Raw genomic sequence first — 16,597 nt, 5'->3', positions numbered from 1 at the left:
CCTTCTGGTCCTGGACTTCTGTTTGTTGGGAATTTTTAAATTGCAGGCTCAGTTGTAGTACTTATAATTGGTCTGTTCACATACTCTATTTCTTCCTGGTTCAGTCTTGGGAGAGTGTACCTTTTTAAGAATGTGTCCATTTCTTCTAGGTTGTCCATTTTATTGGCATTTAGTGGTTTGTATTAGTCTCTTATGGTTCTTTGTATTTCTGTGATGTCAATTGTAACTTCCTCATTTTTATTTTTCACTCTTATTGATTTGAGCCCTCTCCCCTTTTTCTCTTGATGGATCTGCCTAAAGATTTATCAGTTTTATTTATTTTCTCAAAGAACCATCTTTAAGTTTATTGATTTTTTCTATTGTTTCTTTTACATTTCTATTTCATGTATTTTCCTTCTATCTTTATGATTTCTTTCCTTCTGATAACTGTAGGCTTTATTTGTTATTGTTCCCTACTTGAATTAGATGTATTATTAGGTTATTTGTTTCAGATTTTTCCATAGCCATTTTAAATAGAAATAGAAAAATAATCCTAAAATTCATATGAAACCTGAAAAAACCCTGAATAGTCAAACAATACTGAGTGAGAAGAACACAACCAGAGACATAACACTTCCTGATTTCAAAATATATAGCAAAGCTACAGTATATGGCCCTGGAAGGTACTCATCTTTAACAAGCGTGCCAAGAACACACAATGGGGAAAGGATAGTCTCTCTTCAATAGATTTGGGAAGACTGGATATCAACATCCAAAAAAGAAAATTGGACCCTTTTCTTGAGTCAACTATTAACTGTGAAAAGTCAAATAACTGCACCACAAAACTTTCTGTAAGAAATTCAAAGAATTCACATAAACAAGTTTAGCTTTAAAAAATTTCAATTCACTGATGTCCCAAAGTACATGAGGCATAAACTGTGGTCTGCGTTCTTGAAGTAATTTGGACATAAACTACTTGGCCACAGAAATACTAATACAAGAAAGTGTCCACTGACTTTACATTAAAAAAGTGTCTGGAGAATATGGATTTTTTTGTAGGGGTAATTACAGAAAGACATAAGAACTTTGAGGGCAATGTACTTTTTCCAGAATAGACTTTAAAAAATGGAAAAAAGAAGTAATAATAAAGACACTTATAACATTCAAAACTTACTGGCTATAGGAAAACAGCTTTAAAAAAAAAAGAGGGATGGTACGGGAGGGAGGTGGAGCGGGTTCAGGATGGGGAACACGTGTACACCCATGGCAGATTCATGTTGATGTATGGCAAAACCAGTACAATATTATAAAGTAATTAGCCTCCAATTAAAATAAATAAATTTAAATTAAAAAATTAAAAATAATAAAATGAAAGTTTATTCCTAAAAAGACTCTTTGCAGCCCCACGCAGCCACCAGCCTCCCTGCCTATCACCAACTCCTGGAGTCCACCCAAACCCACGTTCATTGAGTTGGTGATGCCATCCAACCATCTCATCCTCTGTTGTCCCCTTCTTCTCCCGCCCTCGATCTTTCCCAGCATCAGGGTCTTTTCAGATGAGTCAGTCTTCACATCAGGTGACCAAAGTATTGGAGTTTCAGCTTCAGCATCAGTCCTGAATATTCAGGACTGATTTCCTTTAGAATGGACTGGTTGTACCTCCTTTTTCTCTTTTGAATGTCCTGCTTCCCTTGTATTCTTGATGCCCTGCTTTGAACAAATTCTCCCAGCTTCCAAGTTCCAATTGAGGCTCAGAAACCCCTGCTTTGAGTCAGTTGCTCTCAAACCGTGGTGTACATTTCAATAATCTGAAGGGCTTTGTATATCCCAGATCTCTGGTCTCCACTCCCGGATTTCCCAATTTGGTGGCCTGGGGTCCAAAGTTACCTTACCCCACATTCTGGGTCAATGTTAATGTCCTGACTTTGGGACTCATACTTGGAGAAGACCAGTGTGTTCACTGAGGTAGGACTCCATCAATGTGACAATCACTACAATTGACAGAGGCACAGAGCCAGAAAGGCTGTGAGTTTCTAAATGGATGCTTCTCCTGAAACATTTTGAAGGAAAAAGACTGATTCTCCTTATTGTTTCATGTATGGTTCCTAATCTTTAGGTCTATAACCTTGGTATGTCAACTCTGCAAATAGACAAAAGAAATGGAATCTAAAATGACTATATTTCAATATAGAGTGTTTGGGCAGAGCTGTACTTGAAAACATGGGAAAGCCATGAAGGTGCCTTGAGTCCCTGGAGAAACATCGTGAATACAAGAAAATCAAATGCAGGATGTGTGTGTTCTTTTTTTCTTTTTTAATTTTTATTTTTACTTTATTTTACTTTACAATACTGTATTGGTTTTGCCATACATTGACATGAATCCACCACGGGTGTACACGCGTTCCCAAACATGAACCCCCCTTCCCACGTCCCTCCCCATAACATCTCTCTGGGTCATCACTGTGCACCAGCCCCAAGCATGCTGTATCCTGCGTCGGACATAGACTGGTGATTCGATTCTTACATGATAGTATACATGTTACAATGCCATTCTCCCAAATCATCCCACCCTCTCCCTCTCCCTCTGAGTCCAAAAGTCCGTTATACACATCTGTGTCTTTTTGGCTGCCTTGCTTACATGGTCGTCATTGCCATCTTTCTAAATTCCATATATATGTGTTAGTACACTGTATTGGTGTTTTTCTTTCTGGCTTGCTTCACTCTGTATAATCGGCTCCAGTTTCATCCATCTCATCAGAACTGATTCAAATGTAGATGTGTGTGTTCTTGTTTTCCAAACAGTTACTTTGTAAACTGCTGAGTCTTGTTACTATTAATGCTAAAATGATGTGTTTCCCCTATAATTGAACAAAATTACAATCTAGATTATCAACTGAGGGAAATAAATATGAAAAAATATCGCAATTATATGTACAATGAATCAAATTTAAGTTTGAAAATTTCAAACATATATTTTACTCATGCATGTTCTCAGGTCCCTACAGAGAATGATGACAAGTTGAAAGTAGTCTGGAAATGCGTAATATACCTAGTAGCCCCTTGAAAATGTGACACAGAGGACGAAGTGGAGACTACAAAACACACCTATCCAGGGGGCGGACCAGGGAGGAAAAGAGACATTCAGGAAACTGAATTACTAACCTAAGCCTCAAACACACAGGCACGCACAGGGGTGGCTGTCCCCGGCAAAGGACTCTGGGGTGGCAAGGCAGCCAGGTGGGCACCTCCTGGCAGTCGAGTTGGGCGATTGGATCACCGGGTTGTTCTGGTCACCCCATTGGGTCCCCTGTCTACATCCAGTCTCTCAAGAGTTAAGCCAATATCCAATCAAGAGGTCTCCGCCCACCTCGGGCCCATGCCTCCATGTGAAGGCCTTCTCTCTTCTCTGATTCAAATGCTCACTGGAAAAGTGGACGCAGCCGCTCATCTGCCTGGCCTTCAGAGTCCCCGTCGGACCCTGAAGTCCTCCTGTCCAGCTGGAGTCCCGAGAGGCTGCCGCCATGCCCTCCTCCCCGCTCAGGGTGGCCGTGGTCTGCATGAGCAACGTCAACAGGAGCATGGAAGCCCACCGCGTCCTCAGGAAGAACGGGTTCCATGTCAGGTCTTTTGGAGCCGGATCCCACGTGAGGCTCCCAGGAGGGCCACGCCAGCCACCCGTGCTCTACGACTTCTCCACGCCCTGTAAGAAGATGCACGGCGACCTCTCCTCTAAAAGACCAAAAGCGCTACCAAAGGAATGGAGTCTTACGCATCCTGAGAAGAAATGAGAGAATCAAGCCTGGCCCAGAAAGGTTTCAAGAGTGCCCAGATCCCTTTGACGTCATCTTCACCTGTGGGCAGAGGGCCTATAACCGGGTGGTGGCCGACCTGTGCGCCAGGGACCAGGAGACCTGGCAGCCTGTGCCGGTCGTCAACGTGGACATAGACGACACCCTGGAGGCAGCCAGCCTTGGAGCCTCGATCATCTGTGAGCTCTGCCAGGGTCTCCAGCAGGCAGGCGACACGCAAAGTCGTCTGGCCGAACTGCTCCAGGCGGCCGAGGAGAAAACAGGAAGGAGCTTTCTGCACACGGTCTGCTTCTACTGAGGAAGCATCTTGGCTGGTTTCAGCTCCTTGGTCGGTAAGAACTCGTGCCCGGACCCTTGAGCTGCTGGGCATTTTCTGGGAGGGCTTCTTCAAAGCCCTTTCTGCTAAAGGCCGACTCTGTGTGATTTGTTGTCAGGTACACCCGCACCCAGTGAAGGAGGTGGAGGAGGAGAGCAAGGCATCGCACCGCATCGGGGAATGCGGAACACCGGTGGACATGCCAGCCCCTCCGGTGCGGGGAACGATGGTGCGGAACTGGACCTGGAAGGGAGAACTCAGTGCTCACAGGGTTCTGCAAGGAGGTTGATCTCGAGGACTCTCTTTTCTGGATGGACACGCAAGGCTGATCACAGAGCCCGGGACAAGCAATGCACTGAAGGATATGCTGAGAAAAAGGAACAGTGTCTCTTCGGTTGATCTACATGGATACTAATTTCCGTTTGTCCTTTTGGCGTGGTGTGTCCATACGACGGCTCGTTTTTTTCTTAAGTGGGATGGGGTACGTTGAGTGTAAACGATATGGAATTGGAAATGGTTTTGCTTTTAGATTGCGTGCCCTTTGACGGACGCTACTTTATCAGAAACTCAGGGTGGATCATGTGTGGCTAAAATGCCAGCATGATCTGTTCAGTCAAATAGCCTAGGTATTGGAAATAAAGTGCCATTATTTAATTTAAAGAAAGGGTGTCTTCTCATTTGTGGGAGGGGGAGGCATCGAAGCGCCTGAGGCCCTAGGTGTCTTGTCGTTCGAGACAAACGAATGCCATGGACAAGAGCATTCCAGAAGTCTGCACTCCACTCTGAGGGATTCGGTGGTTGGGGCCCACTTCTCGAGCTAAAGGAGCTGACGTTCTGTCCATGCTCATGCTTGGGGAGGTGGGCGGGTTACACTCTGAGTCCACTTCGGGTGTTTACTGATGTAGGACTCTTTGCAAAGTTAGAATCGCTACACTCCAACGGATAGATTGATTGGAACCTTCAGTCCATGGCCCTATGAAGAGACCGTTGCCCCCATGTCCCCTGACATTTGGAAGTGACCGCACTCAGTCTCCTTAGCGGTCAGTGTCCCGATCCCAGCTTTGAGCTGTGTACCAGTTGCTTTGGCAATGAGGCAAGTGGAGAAAGGCAGTGAGAAGCCTTCTGCTCTGACGGTGGCATGCTCAGACCCAGCCGCTTTTGGAGACAAGGGAGGCAGAGTCGGCCTGGATCCCTGGAGATTCCTGATGAAATGAAGAAAAGGCAATGGAGAAAATGTGGTGTTCCTTCAACTTGTGAAACCCGATGGAAGCAGCAGGCATTATTTCCAGAGGTTGCTTTTGCCACTGGTGGATCCTTTGCCCACTGACTGGGAGAATCGTGGAGGTCTTCCTAGGATTTGACAGAAGCGCACCCCTGGAGTATCAGGTCTAATGCGAAAATCGTTGGAGCAACCAGTGTGGTTGGTTGTACCACTGGATTAGAAGGCCTGGGAATTTCACAGACCTTTCCCCTTTGCATGTCTTCAGGACACTGGAGGGGAAAGTGAGAAGCTGGAGAGTCACCTAGTTGTTTGGTCTAGTACCAGTCTTAGCCTCTGGAGAAGGAAATGGCAACCCACTTCAGCATTGCCGCCTGGAGAATCCCGTGGACAGAGGAGCCAGGTGGGCTGCTGTCCATGGGGTCGCACAGAGTCAGACAGGACTGAAGCAACTTAGCAATCTCGGCCTCAAACACACAGGCACGCACAGGGGTGGCTGTCCCGGCAAAGGACTCTGGGGTGGCAAGGCAGCCGGGTGGGCAACTCCTGGCAGTCGAGTTGGGCGATTGGATCACCGGGTTGTTCTGGTCACCCCATTGGGTCCCCTGTCTACATCCAGTCTCTCAAGAGTTAAGCCAATATCCAATCAAGAGGTCTCCGCCCACCTCGGGCCCATGCCTCCATGTGAAGGCCTTCTCTCTTCTCTGATTCAAATGCTCACTGGAAAAGTGGACGCAGCCGCTCATCTGCCTGGCCTTCAGAGTCCCCGTCGGACCCTGAAGTCCTCCTGTCCAGCTGGAGTCCCGAGAGGCTGCCGCCATGCCCTCCTCCCCGCTCAGGGTGGCCGTGGTCTGCATGAGCAACGTCAACAGGAGCATGGAAGCCCACCGCGTCCTCAGGAAGAACGGGTTCCATGTCAGGTCTTTTGGAGCCGGATCCCACGTGAGGCTCCCAGGAGGGCCACGCCAGCCACCCGTGCTCTACGACTTCTCCACGCCCTGTAAGAAGATGCACGGCGACCTCTCCTCTAAAGACCAAAAGCACTACCAAAGGAATGGAGTCTTACGCATCCTGAGAAGAAATGAGAGAATCAAGCCTGGCCCAGAAAGGTTTCAAGAGTGCCCAGATCCCTTTGACGTCATCTTCACCTGTGGGCAGAGGGCCTATAACCGGGTGGTGGCCGACCTGTGCGCCAGGGACCAGGAGACCTGGCAGCCTGTGCCGGTCGTCAACGTGGACATAGACGACACCCTGGAGGCAGCCAGCCTTGGAGCCTCGATCATCTGTGAGCTCTGCCAGGGTCTCCAGCAGGCAGGCGACACGCAAAGTCGTCTGGCCGAACTGCTCCAGGCGGCTGAGGAGAAAACAGGAAGGAGCTTTCTGCACACGGTCTGCTTCTACTGAGGAAGCATCTTGGCTGGTTTCAGCGCCTTGGTCGGTAAGAACTCGTGCCCGGACCCTTGAGCTGCTGGGCATTTTCTGGGAGAGGCTTCTTCAAAGCCCTTTCTGCTAAAGGCCGACTCTGTATGATTTGTTGTCAGGTACACCGCACCCAGTGAAGGAGGTGGAGGAGGAGAGCAAGGCATCGCACCGCTCGGGGAACGCGGAACACCGGTGGACATGCCAGCCCCTCCGGTGCGGGGAACGATGGTGCGGAACTGGACCTGGGAGGGAGAACTCAGTGCTCACAGGGTTCTGCAAGGAGGTTGATCTCGAGGACTCTCTTTTCTGGATGGACACGCAAGGCTGATCACAGAGCCCGGGACAAGCAATGCACTGAAGGATATGCTGAGATAAAGGAACAGTGTCTCTTCGGTTGATCTACATGGATACTAATTTCCGTTTGTCCTTTTGGCGTGGTGTGTCCATACGACGGCTCGTTTTTTCTTAAGTGGGATGGGGGTACGTTGAGTGTAAACGATATGGAATTGGAAATGGTTTTGCTTTTAGATTGCGTGCCATTTGGCGAACACCTGCTTTATTAGTAACTCAGGGTAGATCATCTCTAGCAGTTTTTGGGAATCCAACCGTGATTTGTTTAATCCACTTGCTTAACAATGAAATGAAATTATAAATCAGTGTAGTCTGTGGTCTCATTTATTACTAAAATCTAAGCCCTATTTGTTGAAGTATGTATCTTGTTTAAATAAAGCGAAAATAAATAAATCAAAATAAAACTCATTAAGTTAAGAAAATGTGTCTTCTCTTTTGTGGTAGGGGATTGATCTTACCAATTGCATGTCTTGATTTCCTTTTTTCAAAGCCTTTAAATCCCTTGTAGAAAAGCATTCTTTTCTCTTGAGCATTTACTTCTTGCTTCAAAGATTCGTTGTTTTGTGTTTTGCTCTCCTCCCAAAATGGATCCTCATTGCACGGCAGTGAAACATTCTTGGGTCTGACCAGCTGTGCCCCCAAGTCCTGTGTGACTCAGGGGAGAAAATAAAGGAGAGGTATTTGAGATGGTGAAGTAGTTTACTCACTATCAGAAAGTAAGTGTGGACTTTGTTATCCATGCAGGTGGGATGGAGTGCCATGGATCTGGAGGAATCAGGGAGTAGGACATCCTGAGGACATGAGTGCACTGAGGAGTAGGGAGGTGGCTCTGCGTAGGGGGAGAAGCTGTGGGAACTGAGGGAGGTGTTGGAATTGAAAAGACAAGACTTGATGAAGAGAAGAGAGAGGGATGGGTATAGAAGCACTCTCAATTTCTGTCTTTCCCCACATGTGAGCAGGTTCATCTATATCGGAAGGGGGCAGTGGTAGGGAGATGACGGGTTTCTTTCCTGGTAGAGTCAGTGGTATTCAAGATCAGTCTCTCACCTGAGGGTGGACAGTCATGGTCAGGAATGGAGAGGGAGTAGGAGAGTAGGTTGAGATGATCTTTTCCAATGATGGGACCACAAAACTGAAGTAGGGAGATTTAGGAGCCCTTTAAAAGAAAGAGGAATGATTTGTCCAGGTGAAATTATTTTGCCAGAAAATCCACATGCAGAAAAAAGCTGTTGGTTGAATTCCTGTCCGTAGGGATATTCAGGAGGCAAATATGAGAGTGTGCAACTGGTTCAAAGTGCTGTAGATGTTACACAGGAGCGACTATAGTGATGCCACTTAACATAATAGGCATCCATGGAAAATAAAGGGGATGGAACTGGATGGAATGGATGCTGAAGCATAGTTTGTCTAAGAGCTATCAGAGTTGAAAAAAATAAAAGATTGGAAGGTGGGTGGTTGAAGGTTGGTGAGTATTCTGCTTCAGATGTTGATGTAGTGGCAGAGATCTGGGTGGAAGTGTGGAAGCTGCTGTCACAGGGGAGTGTGCAAACAAAGGCAGTTGGGGAAGAAGTGACCATACTAAATTTTGTGGGTGTTGAATGGGTGATATGTGCACTTGTAGGGTTTGTTAAGTATTTGATCTGTATCTAGTGATTTTACAGCCAGACTTGACAGAATATGGGCTTCCTCAGAGTGGTAAGTCCAGAAAGACAGAAGATAACTTTGAGAAGAGATTTTGTCTACAGGATTGATTTAAAAAAATAAGAAAGAAAAGAGGTAGTAATCATAAAAAAGATGTTGACATCATTCAAAAGAGGACTGGCTCTAAAGGAGGTAATCTTCATATAAATGAAAACATGTTCAAGGTTATCTCAAGGTGAGAAAACAAGGACGGTGTCCAGTTAAATAGGGTTCAGGATTGCCAAAAGTGAAGGAAACCCTGCCCTGTAAGGTCTCCTCTACCAGCACTGCAGACAACAGGAAGGCTTATGGAGTGACACAGGAGCCCTGCTCTAGCACTAAGAGCTCAATGGTCGGCTGCCATAGTGCTGGCATGCTGAGCGAGAACCCCCTGTCCCCACCCTGAGTCTCAGAGATAAATTCAGGAGCACACAAAGCAGATCAGAAGTAGAGCTTTTCGCCACTGTGTGACCCTAGAGCCATCCTAGGAAGACAAAGAACCATGATGAAATCACTTCCTCCTGTAGTATCATGATTGCAGTTTGGGCTCTGAGATCTTTTTTATTTTTTTTTCTCTCTCTCTCCCTGTTTTTCCAGGCAGGATGATTTAGGCTCAGGCAGTGACTATTAAAAAACATTTTCACATCATATTTGAGAGCTGACTACCTTTTCAGGTGTGGCTGTCCTTTTCTCTAATCTGGCTTTTCTCTTCAGAATATTCAACCTCCCATCTAGAGGCAGTGCTTCTCAGGGACTTCCGAGGTCCAGTCAAGTTTCTGAAATCTCTGCTATTAGTCAACTTTCTCCCAATCTTTAGTGCACATCCCTGCGATCCAATTCAGTGGTCTGGGAGTCCAATTCCCAGGTTAAACAAGCTCCTCTTCAGTTCATGCTGATGCTCTGGGGGTCACACTTTGAGTAGACTTGGGCTGTTTACTACATATGACTCTTTGCACTCAGAGGATCACTGCAATGGATAGAACATTCAGTCTGTAGCTCTATGAAGAGATCTTTGCCCTCGCCATTTCGAAGTGACAGCATTAAGTCTCCTTAGTGGTCAATGTCCTGACGCCAAGTTTGATATCTGTACGGTTGCTTCATCAGCTATGCAAATGGAGAAAAGCAATGAAAAGGCTTCTATTTTGAGGCTTCTATTTTGACTGAGCCTCTTTTGGAGACAAGATAAGGGAGGAGGACCTGCTTGGTTCACTCCAGAATTCTGATGAATTGAAGAAAAGAGAAACGAAAAAATGTCATGTTCTTGCAACTTGTGAAACCCTATCAAATGGCAGTCATATTTTCCAGAGATTGCTTTTGACACTGGTGCATGCTTTTCTTGACTGATAGGAAGAACCATGAATGCCTTCCGAGGATTTAGCACAACTGCTCTACTGGAATATCAACTCTAACATGAAAATCTGGGGAACAACCACTGTGATTCTTGCATCATTGGATTAGGAGGCTCAGGAATTTCAAAGACCTTTTCCACATGCATGTCTTTACCTCTTTGGAAGGCTGGTGAGAAGCCAGTGAGTAGTCTAGTTGTTTTGCCTGATACCAATTCTAGCCCCATACACACCGGCACAGATGGAGTTAACTGGAGATGGCAAAATGCTCAGGAGGAGGGTGGGGATAGGGTGGGCACATCGTGGCATTGAGGTTGGGTGATTGCATCACTGGGATTGTTCTGAAAACAGCACTGGATTCTCTGCTCCCAGGCCACCATTCAAATCCAATCAGTCAAGAGTTAAGCCAATCATCAATCAAGATTTCTCATCCCACTGAGGACAAGTGCCTCCATATAAACGACTTCTTTCTTCTTTGACTCTAACAGTCCTTGGAAGAGCTGGACCCAGTCGGTCATCCCCTGGCCTTCAGAGTTCCCTCAGCCCCTGAAGTCCACGCGTCTGGCTGGAGTCCCAAGTGGCCGCCACCATGCCCTCGTATCCGCTCGGTGTGGCTGTGGTGTGCATCTGTGAGCTCTGCGAACGCCTCCAGCAGGCAGACAACCTGGAGGACTCTCTGGTCGAGGTGCTCCTGGCAGCGAGCAGAAAACGGGCAAGAGCTTTCTGCACACGGTCTGCTTCTACTGAGGATCTTGTCTGGTTTCATCTCCTCTTGGTCAGCACCTGTGTCTCGACGTTGGGCTAGATGGTGTTTTCTGTCAGAAGCGGCTTCCAAGGCCTTTCTGCTAAAAGCCATCTACATGATTTTTTCCAGGTACACTCCAGTCTGGGAAGGAAGTGGAGAAGGAAATCTTTTTCTGCCAAAGTAACATGAACGCCCTGGAGGCATCCAAACCCTTCCAAGGTGGGACATGATGGTATGGATTCTTGACCTGGAAGGAACCCTTCAGGGCTCACAGGGCTCTGCCAGGAAGTTAACCTCGAGGACTCTATTATCCATATCAAGAGACCAAGATTTACAATGGACAAGTGGTGCGCTGAAGGACATTCAGGGAAGAAGAACAAACAAGCCCCACACCATTTCCATTCCATCATTGGTTTTTACTTCAGCATTTTAAGACAATTTCCTTTGTCATTTTTGTATTGTGCATCAGTATAAGTGAGTTTTTCTTTCTAGTGAACTAGGATTATATTTAATGTTTCAACTTTAGAAATCCAATTTTAGATTGTATGTATTTTGGTAACTGCAGCTTTCATAGAAACTCAGTTTCGATAATAGTAGGCATTGATTGCTAAAATTTGAGCATGATCTGTTCAATTCAATATTCATGAAATGAAATAAAAGCTTCTAGTTTATGGAAAATGGATCTCCTAATTTTTGGCAGGGGCTGGATCTTGCAAAAGGAACGCCTTGGTTTCCTACTGCTCAATCTGAATGAATTCCTCAGGGTAAAGTGCTCTTTCCTCAAGCGGAATTTCTTCATGCATAAAAGGTTCACTGAGTATTGAACTCCTCTAAAAAAGTGCATTCTATCTATAGGGAAGTGAATCATCTTGGGTCTGACCAGCAATGACACCGAGGCTTGTGTAACTTACAGGAGAAAATAAAGGAAGGGGGAGATGGCCTGGTCGAATGAAGTATCTTGCTATGTCAGAAGGTTGATGTGGACTTTATTGACAGAGCAAAGGCAGGATGGAGCAACGGTGGACCTGGGGGCATGGGATGAGCTAGTAGAGGATTTCCCGAGGAGAAGTGTGGATTGAGCAGTAAGGTAGAAGCTCTGGACAGGGAGAGAAGCTGTGGGATGGTAAGAAGATGGTGTAGTTGAAAGGACAGAACATGCTGAAGAGGAGAGAGAGGGAAGAATTTAGAAGCAATGTCAATTTTCTGTCTTTCCACACTGGTGACGGGGTGTACTTATCCAAATGGGGCAGTGTTGGCGGAAGGGAGGTGAGGGTTTCTTTCCAGGTACATTCAATGAGCTTCAAGGTCAGTCTTTCATCTGATGTTGAGGCAGTCAGGGCCGGAATGGGAAAGGGAGCAGACAGTGTGTTGAGATGATCATCTCCAATGATGGGAACACAAAATAGAAATAGGAAATGTTGGGGACCCTTTATAAGAGAGAGAAACGATCTGTCCAGGAGATCTTACTTTTGTCAGAACATTCACTGGAAGGAATTGAGAAAATATTTTTGGTTGGTTTCCTGTCTGTAGAGGCATGGAGGAGGCAAATACGATAAAGCATGTAAAAGTGCGGCTGGTATTCCAAAGGAGTGACTCCAGTGATGCAACGCAACATAGAAAGTGTCCATGGAAAAGTTAAAGGGAATGGGTTGGATGAAATGGATGGTGGGACATGGTTTGTCTAAGAGTCCTTAGACCTGAAAAAATCATTTATATGGAGCGGTGGATGTTACCTACAGAATTTGGCCAAAACTATGAACTGCTGGCTGGATAAGGGCATAGCAACCCTCTCCACTGTTCTTGCCTGGAGAATCCCATGGACAGAGGAGCCTGGAAGGCTACAGTCCGTAGTGTCGCACAGAGTCAGATGTGACTGAAGTGACATAGCATGCACGCACTCATGAACTGCCGGCAGCATTCCAAAGGTATTTTCCAGACTTCCTCAAGGTGATTGCAGTCCCAGGATGCAAAGTCCTGTTCTTCGTCATTGGATGGTCCTTTTACCAGCCTCTTAGGATGCTCCTCGCTGTGGCAAGGTCTTTTCAGCTTCAGATCCACCAAAATCAGCCACAGTTTTGACCAGAGTGCTGCTAAATTCTCTGCAGGACTTCTGGCACTCCATTTAAAAAAGAAAGAAAGAAAGAAAGAAAGAAAGAAAGAAAGAAAGAAAAAAACAACTTGGAATTGGGTGGATGGGACTAGAACAGGTGTTGTTAAACACGGTGAGAGAATCATTTCCAGGCCGGATTAACACCACTGGTATTGGTAGTTTTGCTAAAGGGAGGGGAAACTTGTTATTTTTAATGCTAACTAACAATAATGTGTTTCTAAGTGTGAAGAATGGAAAAATAAATATTTAGATGTGCTCCTGGACATACAGTGGTTTCTTGACTAGACAAACATAATTCCAGTTAAGGCACAGAGGAAAATGAGATATTCAGACGGTTGTTGTAGGTGAAATGGCAGCATTTGAATGCAAATTGTTGAAAGACATGCATGTACATGTAATTAGATATGTTAAGTATGCCAGTGATAGCTCTGGGACTCTTTGACGGGGCATGTGGACATGGCTGTGGGTATGTCAGAGCAAGCTGTAGTTCGTGACCTGGGTGATATTGGACTTTATAGTCCAAGAGACAGCAGCCAAACAATATATGTGTCAGTAGCTTCATTCATAATTATTTAAAATCCCTCATTTCAGTTGTTTCTTGATTTTATATCCCCCTTCTGACTGTTGTTCCTGCTTCACTTCACTCTAAATCCACAGGGCAGAGGATACAGTACTTCCACATTATTCCACTGGCCAAAGCAAGTCATGAGGCCATCGCAAGGGAGTGGGGAACAGACTGACCTCATGGAGGAGAAATTGGCTTGTGTGGACAGTGGAGGGGTTGGGTAGGGAATGCTTATTGGCATGCATTTGTGCAGATAGTCAGCCTTATTGGAAACACTATCCCATTGGAAATGTCTGAAAGCTTGGCAATATAGTCTGAAGGCATCGTGTGAGGACTAAGTTACTCTCAAATATTGCTGGGAGTCATGAAAAATAGTATAGCCTGTACAAAGGGAATCTTTCCACACTGGACAAAACTACAAATGCATTTACCCCTGGACCAAGGTACCTCCACTTGCAGAAACAGACCATAGATCTTTCGATAGAGTTATCCAACTGGAGAAGAGAGAGAAAATACAGAAAAATAGAGAGACCTTTTATAAAAAAAATATATTTTTAACTGGAGGATAATTGCTTTACAGTGTTTTGTTGGTTTCTGCCATACAATATGAATCAGCCATAAGTATACATATATCTCTTCCCTCTTAAGCCTCCCTCCCACCGCCTCCCCGTTCCACTCCTCTAGGTTATCACAGAGCAGCACACTGAACTCCCTGTGTTATACAGCAGCATTCCACAAGCTATCTATTTTATAAATGGAGGTGCATATATGTTAACGCTACTCTCTCAGTTTGTCCTGCCCTCTCCTTCTCCTGAGCTTTTCTGGTTGCTCAGTGGTAAAGAATCCGCCTGCCAAGCAGGAGACACAGGGCGCCACTACGCATCTTGTGGTTCTTTCATTACATCTTTAGTTGTGGAGATGCTTTTCTGCTAGTCTTAGGGTCATTTTCACTGATAGCTGTTCTGTAAATGGTTGCAATTTTGGACTGCCCATGGAAGCAGGTGAGCTTAGGGTCTTCCGACTCTGCCACGTTGGCTACACCTCTACATACATCAGCGTGTTTTTTACGTATGCTTGCTCAGTGTACTCTTACATGTTTGTACTGTATTTGCTCTCATGTTGAATATTTTCTTCCAAACAGCTGATAATATAAATAAAAGGAAAGAATTAGTAGACATTTGCTATGTTTAATGTTTTAAAACAATAAAGATTTACTGATACATACGCTCATTATTTATGGTAACATTATGTTAATGGTGAATACATATGAATTTTAAGATATACGTGAATTTTATACTTCTCTAAAAAACAAAAGTATGATGAAAGCAATCACATAGGGGCAAATGGCAGGAAAATGTCTGAATGAGAGGAATAAAACAAGCGTAGCCATTCAAAGCATAGAATACCCTAGTAAATAAGAGTTTAACAATTACCCAGGAAAGTTTCCAAGTCATTACATTCTAACCTCTAGCCTAGGAGTAGGGAGGTGAGCTAATCTAGTTATGAATTCTATGTATAAGAAAGTGAACTAAGACCTCAAAGACACTGATATCTTATGAGTTATTAAAGACTTTGCAAGAAACATTTACAAACCCATTCCTGATAAAAATGCTCTATGACAACAAGATACATAGTTATTTGATTAGTATTTCCACTGTACCCTTCCACGTCTTGATGCAAAAGCTAACCTAAAGCGTGATGAGCATTGCTGAGGAGAGCACAAGGGTAGTTTCCATCATGATAATCGTATCTGCTTTGGAAACAGCAAATGAACTACCAGGTCCTGAATCTGCTTGGTCTTAATGCCATAAACCTTGGGATTTAATGTAGGTGGAATGAGAATATAGACATTGGCCAGAAGAATGTAAATATGGAGTGGAATGTGGTATCCAAACCACTGAGTGAGAACTGAGAAGATCCCAGGTCCATGAAAGAGGATGATGACACAGATATGGGAGCCACATGTGTTGAGAGTTTTGTGAGGAGCATCTTGGGAAGGGATGTGGAAGACAGCACGGAGAACAGGCGTATATGAAACAAAGATTAGCACAACATCTAAGACCAAGGTCGACATTAGGACAAAACAAATCAAACCAGATGTTCTGTGTGAAAGTCACTCAGTTGTGTCCGACTCTTTGTGACCCCATGGACTATCATACAGTCCATGGAATTCTCCAGGCCAGAATACTGGAGTGGATAGCCATTTCCTTTCCAGCGTTTCGTTGGATATCATTGCAGGAAATTTTTGCCAGGACAACGTGTTTACAAGCAGTGTTTGGGAGGACGTTACTCTTATAAAAAGTCAGTCTTTTCAGAAGAAATATTACAGGAAAAACTGTACAATAACTTCTTAGGAAGATGGATATACGAATTTTCCCTATCAGTGTATGTGTCAGAACAGTGGTGTATCACAGCGGGTAGCATATGGCAATGTAGCAGTCAAATGCCATCACCAGCAAGATCCCAGACTCGTAAATGAAAGTGGAAGAGAGGAAGAATACCTGAGAAATGCAGCGATCCAGGGAGAGCTCTCCAGCATGGAACCAGAGGATCGCCAAGGCCTGAGGCACTATGCACTTGGAGGGGACAAGGTCTGCTCCGGACAGCATGCAGAGGAAGGCGTCCGTGGGTTCATGGAGGCTGCGCTTGGTGAGGATATTGAAGAGGAGCAGGCTGTTCCCAAGCAAGGCAGCGGCATAGGAAATAACAAAGGGGATGGAAATCCACATGTAGTGGTCTTCAAGGCCAGGGATGCCCAGCAAGCAGAAGACCGTGTGGCTAGCACCAGTGTGGTGTGAGGTCCTCATACTTGGGAAATTCTTCCAGAATCTCGTGACTTTTCATGGAGACAGAGGAAACCCCAAAATATATGCAAACATTTCTTTTGAATTATCATTTGATTTTGGTTCCTACTTCATCCCATTCCATTCTGATGATGTCAGGAATTTTGGATATATATATATATAAAGATAAGTCAGGTATGACTTGCTTTCTGAATGAAGCCTTAATTTCACAAGCAAGATGGACCCATAGCGCAGTAGAGAAAATTAAATGA

The 16,597-nt window shown here is 45.1% G+C and overlaps 1 protein-coding gene and 2 pseudogenes across 1 annotated transcript; 2 read left to right on the top strand and 1 right to left on the bottom strand.

Annotated features, from left to right (window-relative positions):
• Positions 1-3,500: 3,500 nt before the first annotated feature.
• On the top strand, positions 3,501-4,086 carry LOC114118281 (RNA polymerase II subunit A C-terminal domain phosphatase SSU72 like protein 3-like; annotated as a pseudogene).
• Positions 4,087-6,142: 2,056 nt separating this feature from the next.
• On the top strand, positions 6,143-6,727 carry LOC114118287 (RNA polymerase II subunit A C-terminal domain phosphatase SSU72 like protein 3-like). Its single transcript, XM_042232798.1, has one exon. It carries the CDS (start codon positions 6,143-6,145, stop codon positions 6,725-6,727), a length of 585 nt encoding a protein of 194 aa, XP_042088732.1.
• Positions 6,728-15,277: 8,550 nt separating this feature from the next.
• LOC114118503 (olfactory receptor 52B4-like) lies at positions 15,278-16,349 on the bottom strand (annotated as a pseudogene).
• Positions 16,350-16,597: the final 248 nt, after the last annotated feature.

The sequence above is a fragment of the Ovis aries genome, chromosome 15 (genome assembly GCF_016772045.2).
Source record: "Ovis aries strain OAR_USU_Benz2616 breed Rambouillet chromosome 15, ARS-UI_Ramb_v3.0, whole genome shotgun sequence".
Lineage (NCBI taxonomy): Eukaryota > Metazoa > Chordata > Mammalia > Artiodactyla > Bovidae > Ovis > Ovis aries.
This window is presented reverse-complemented; position numbering and strand designations above follow the sequence as displayed.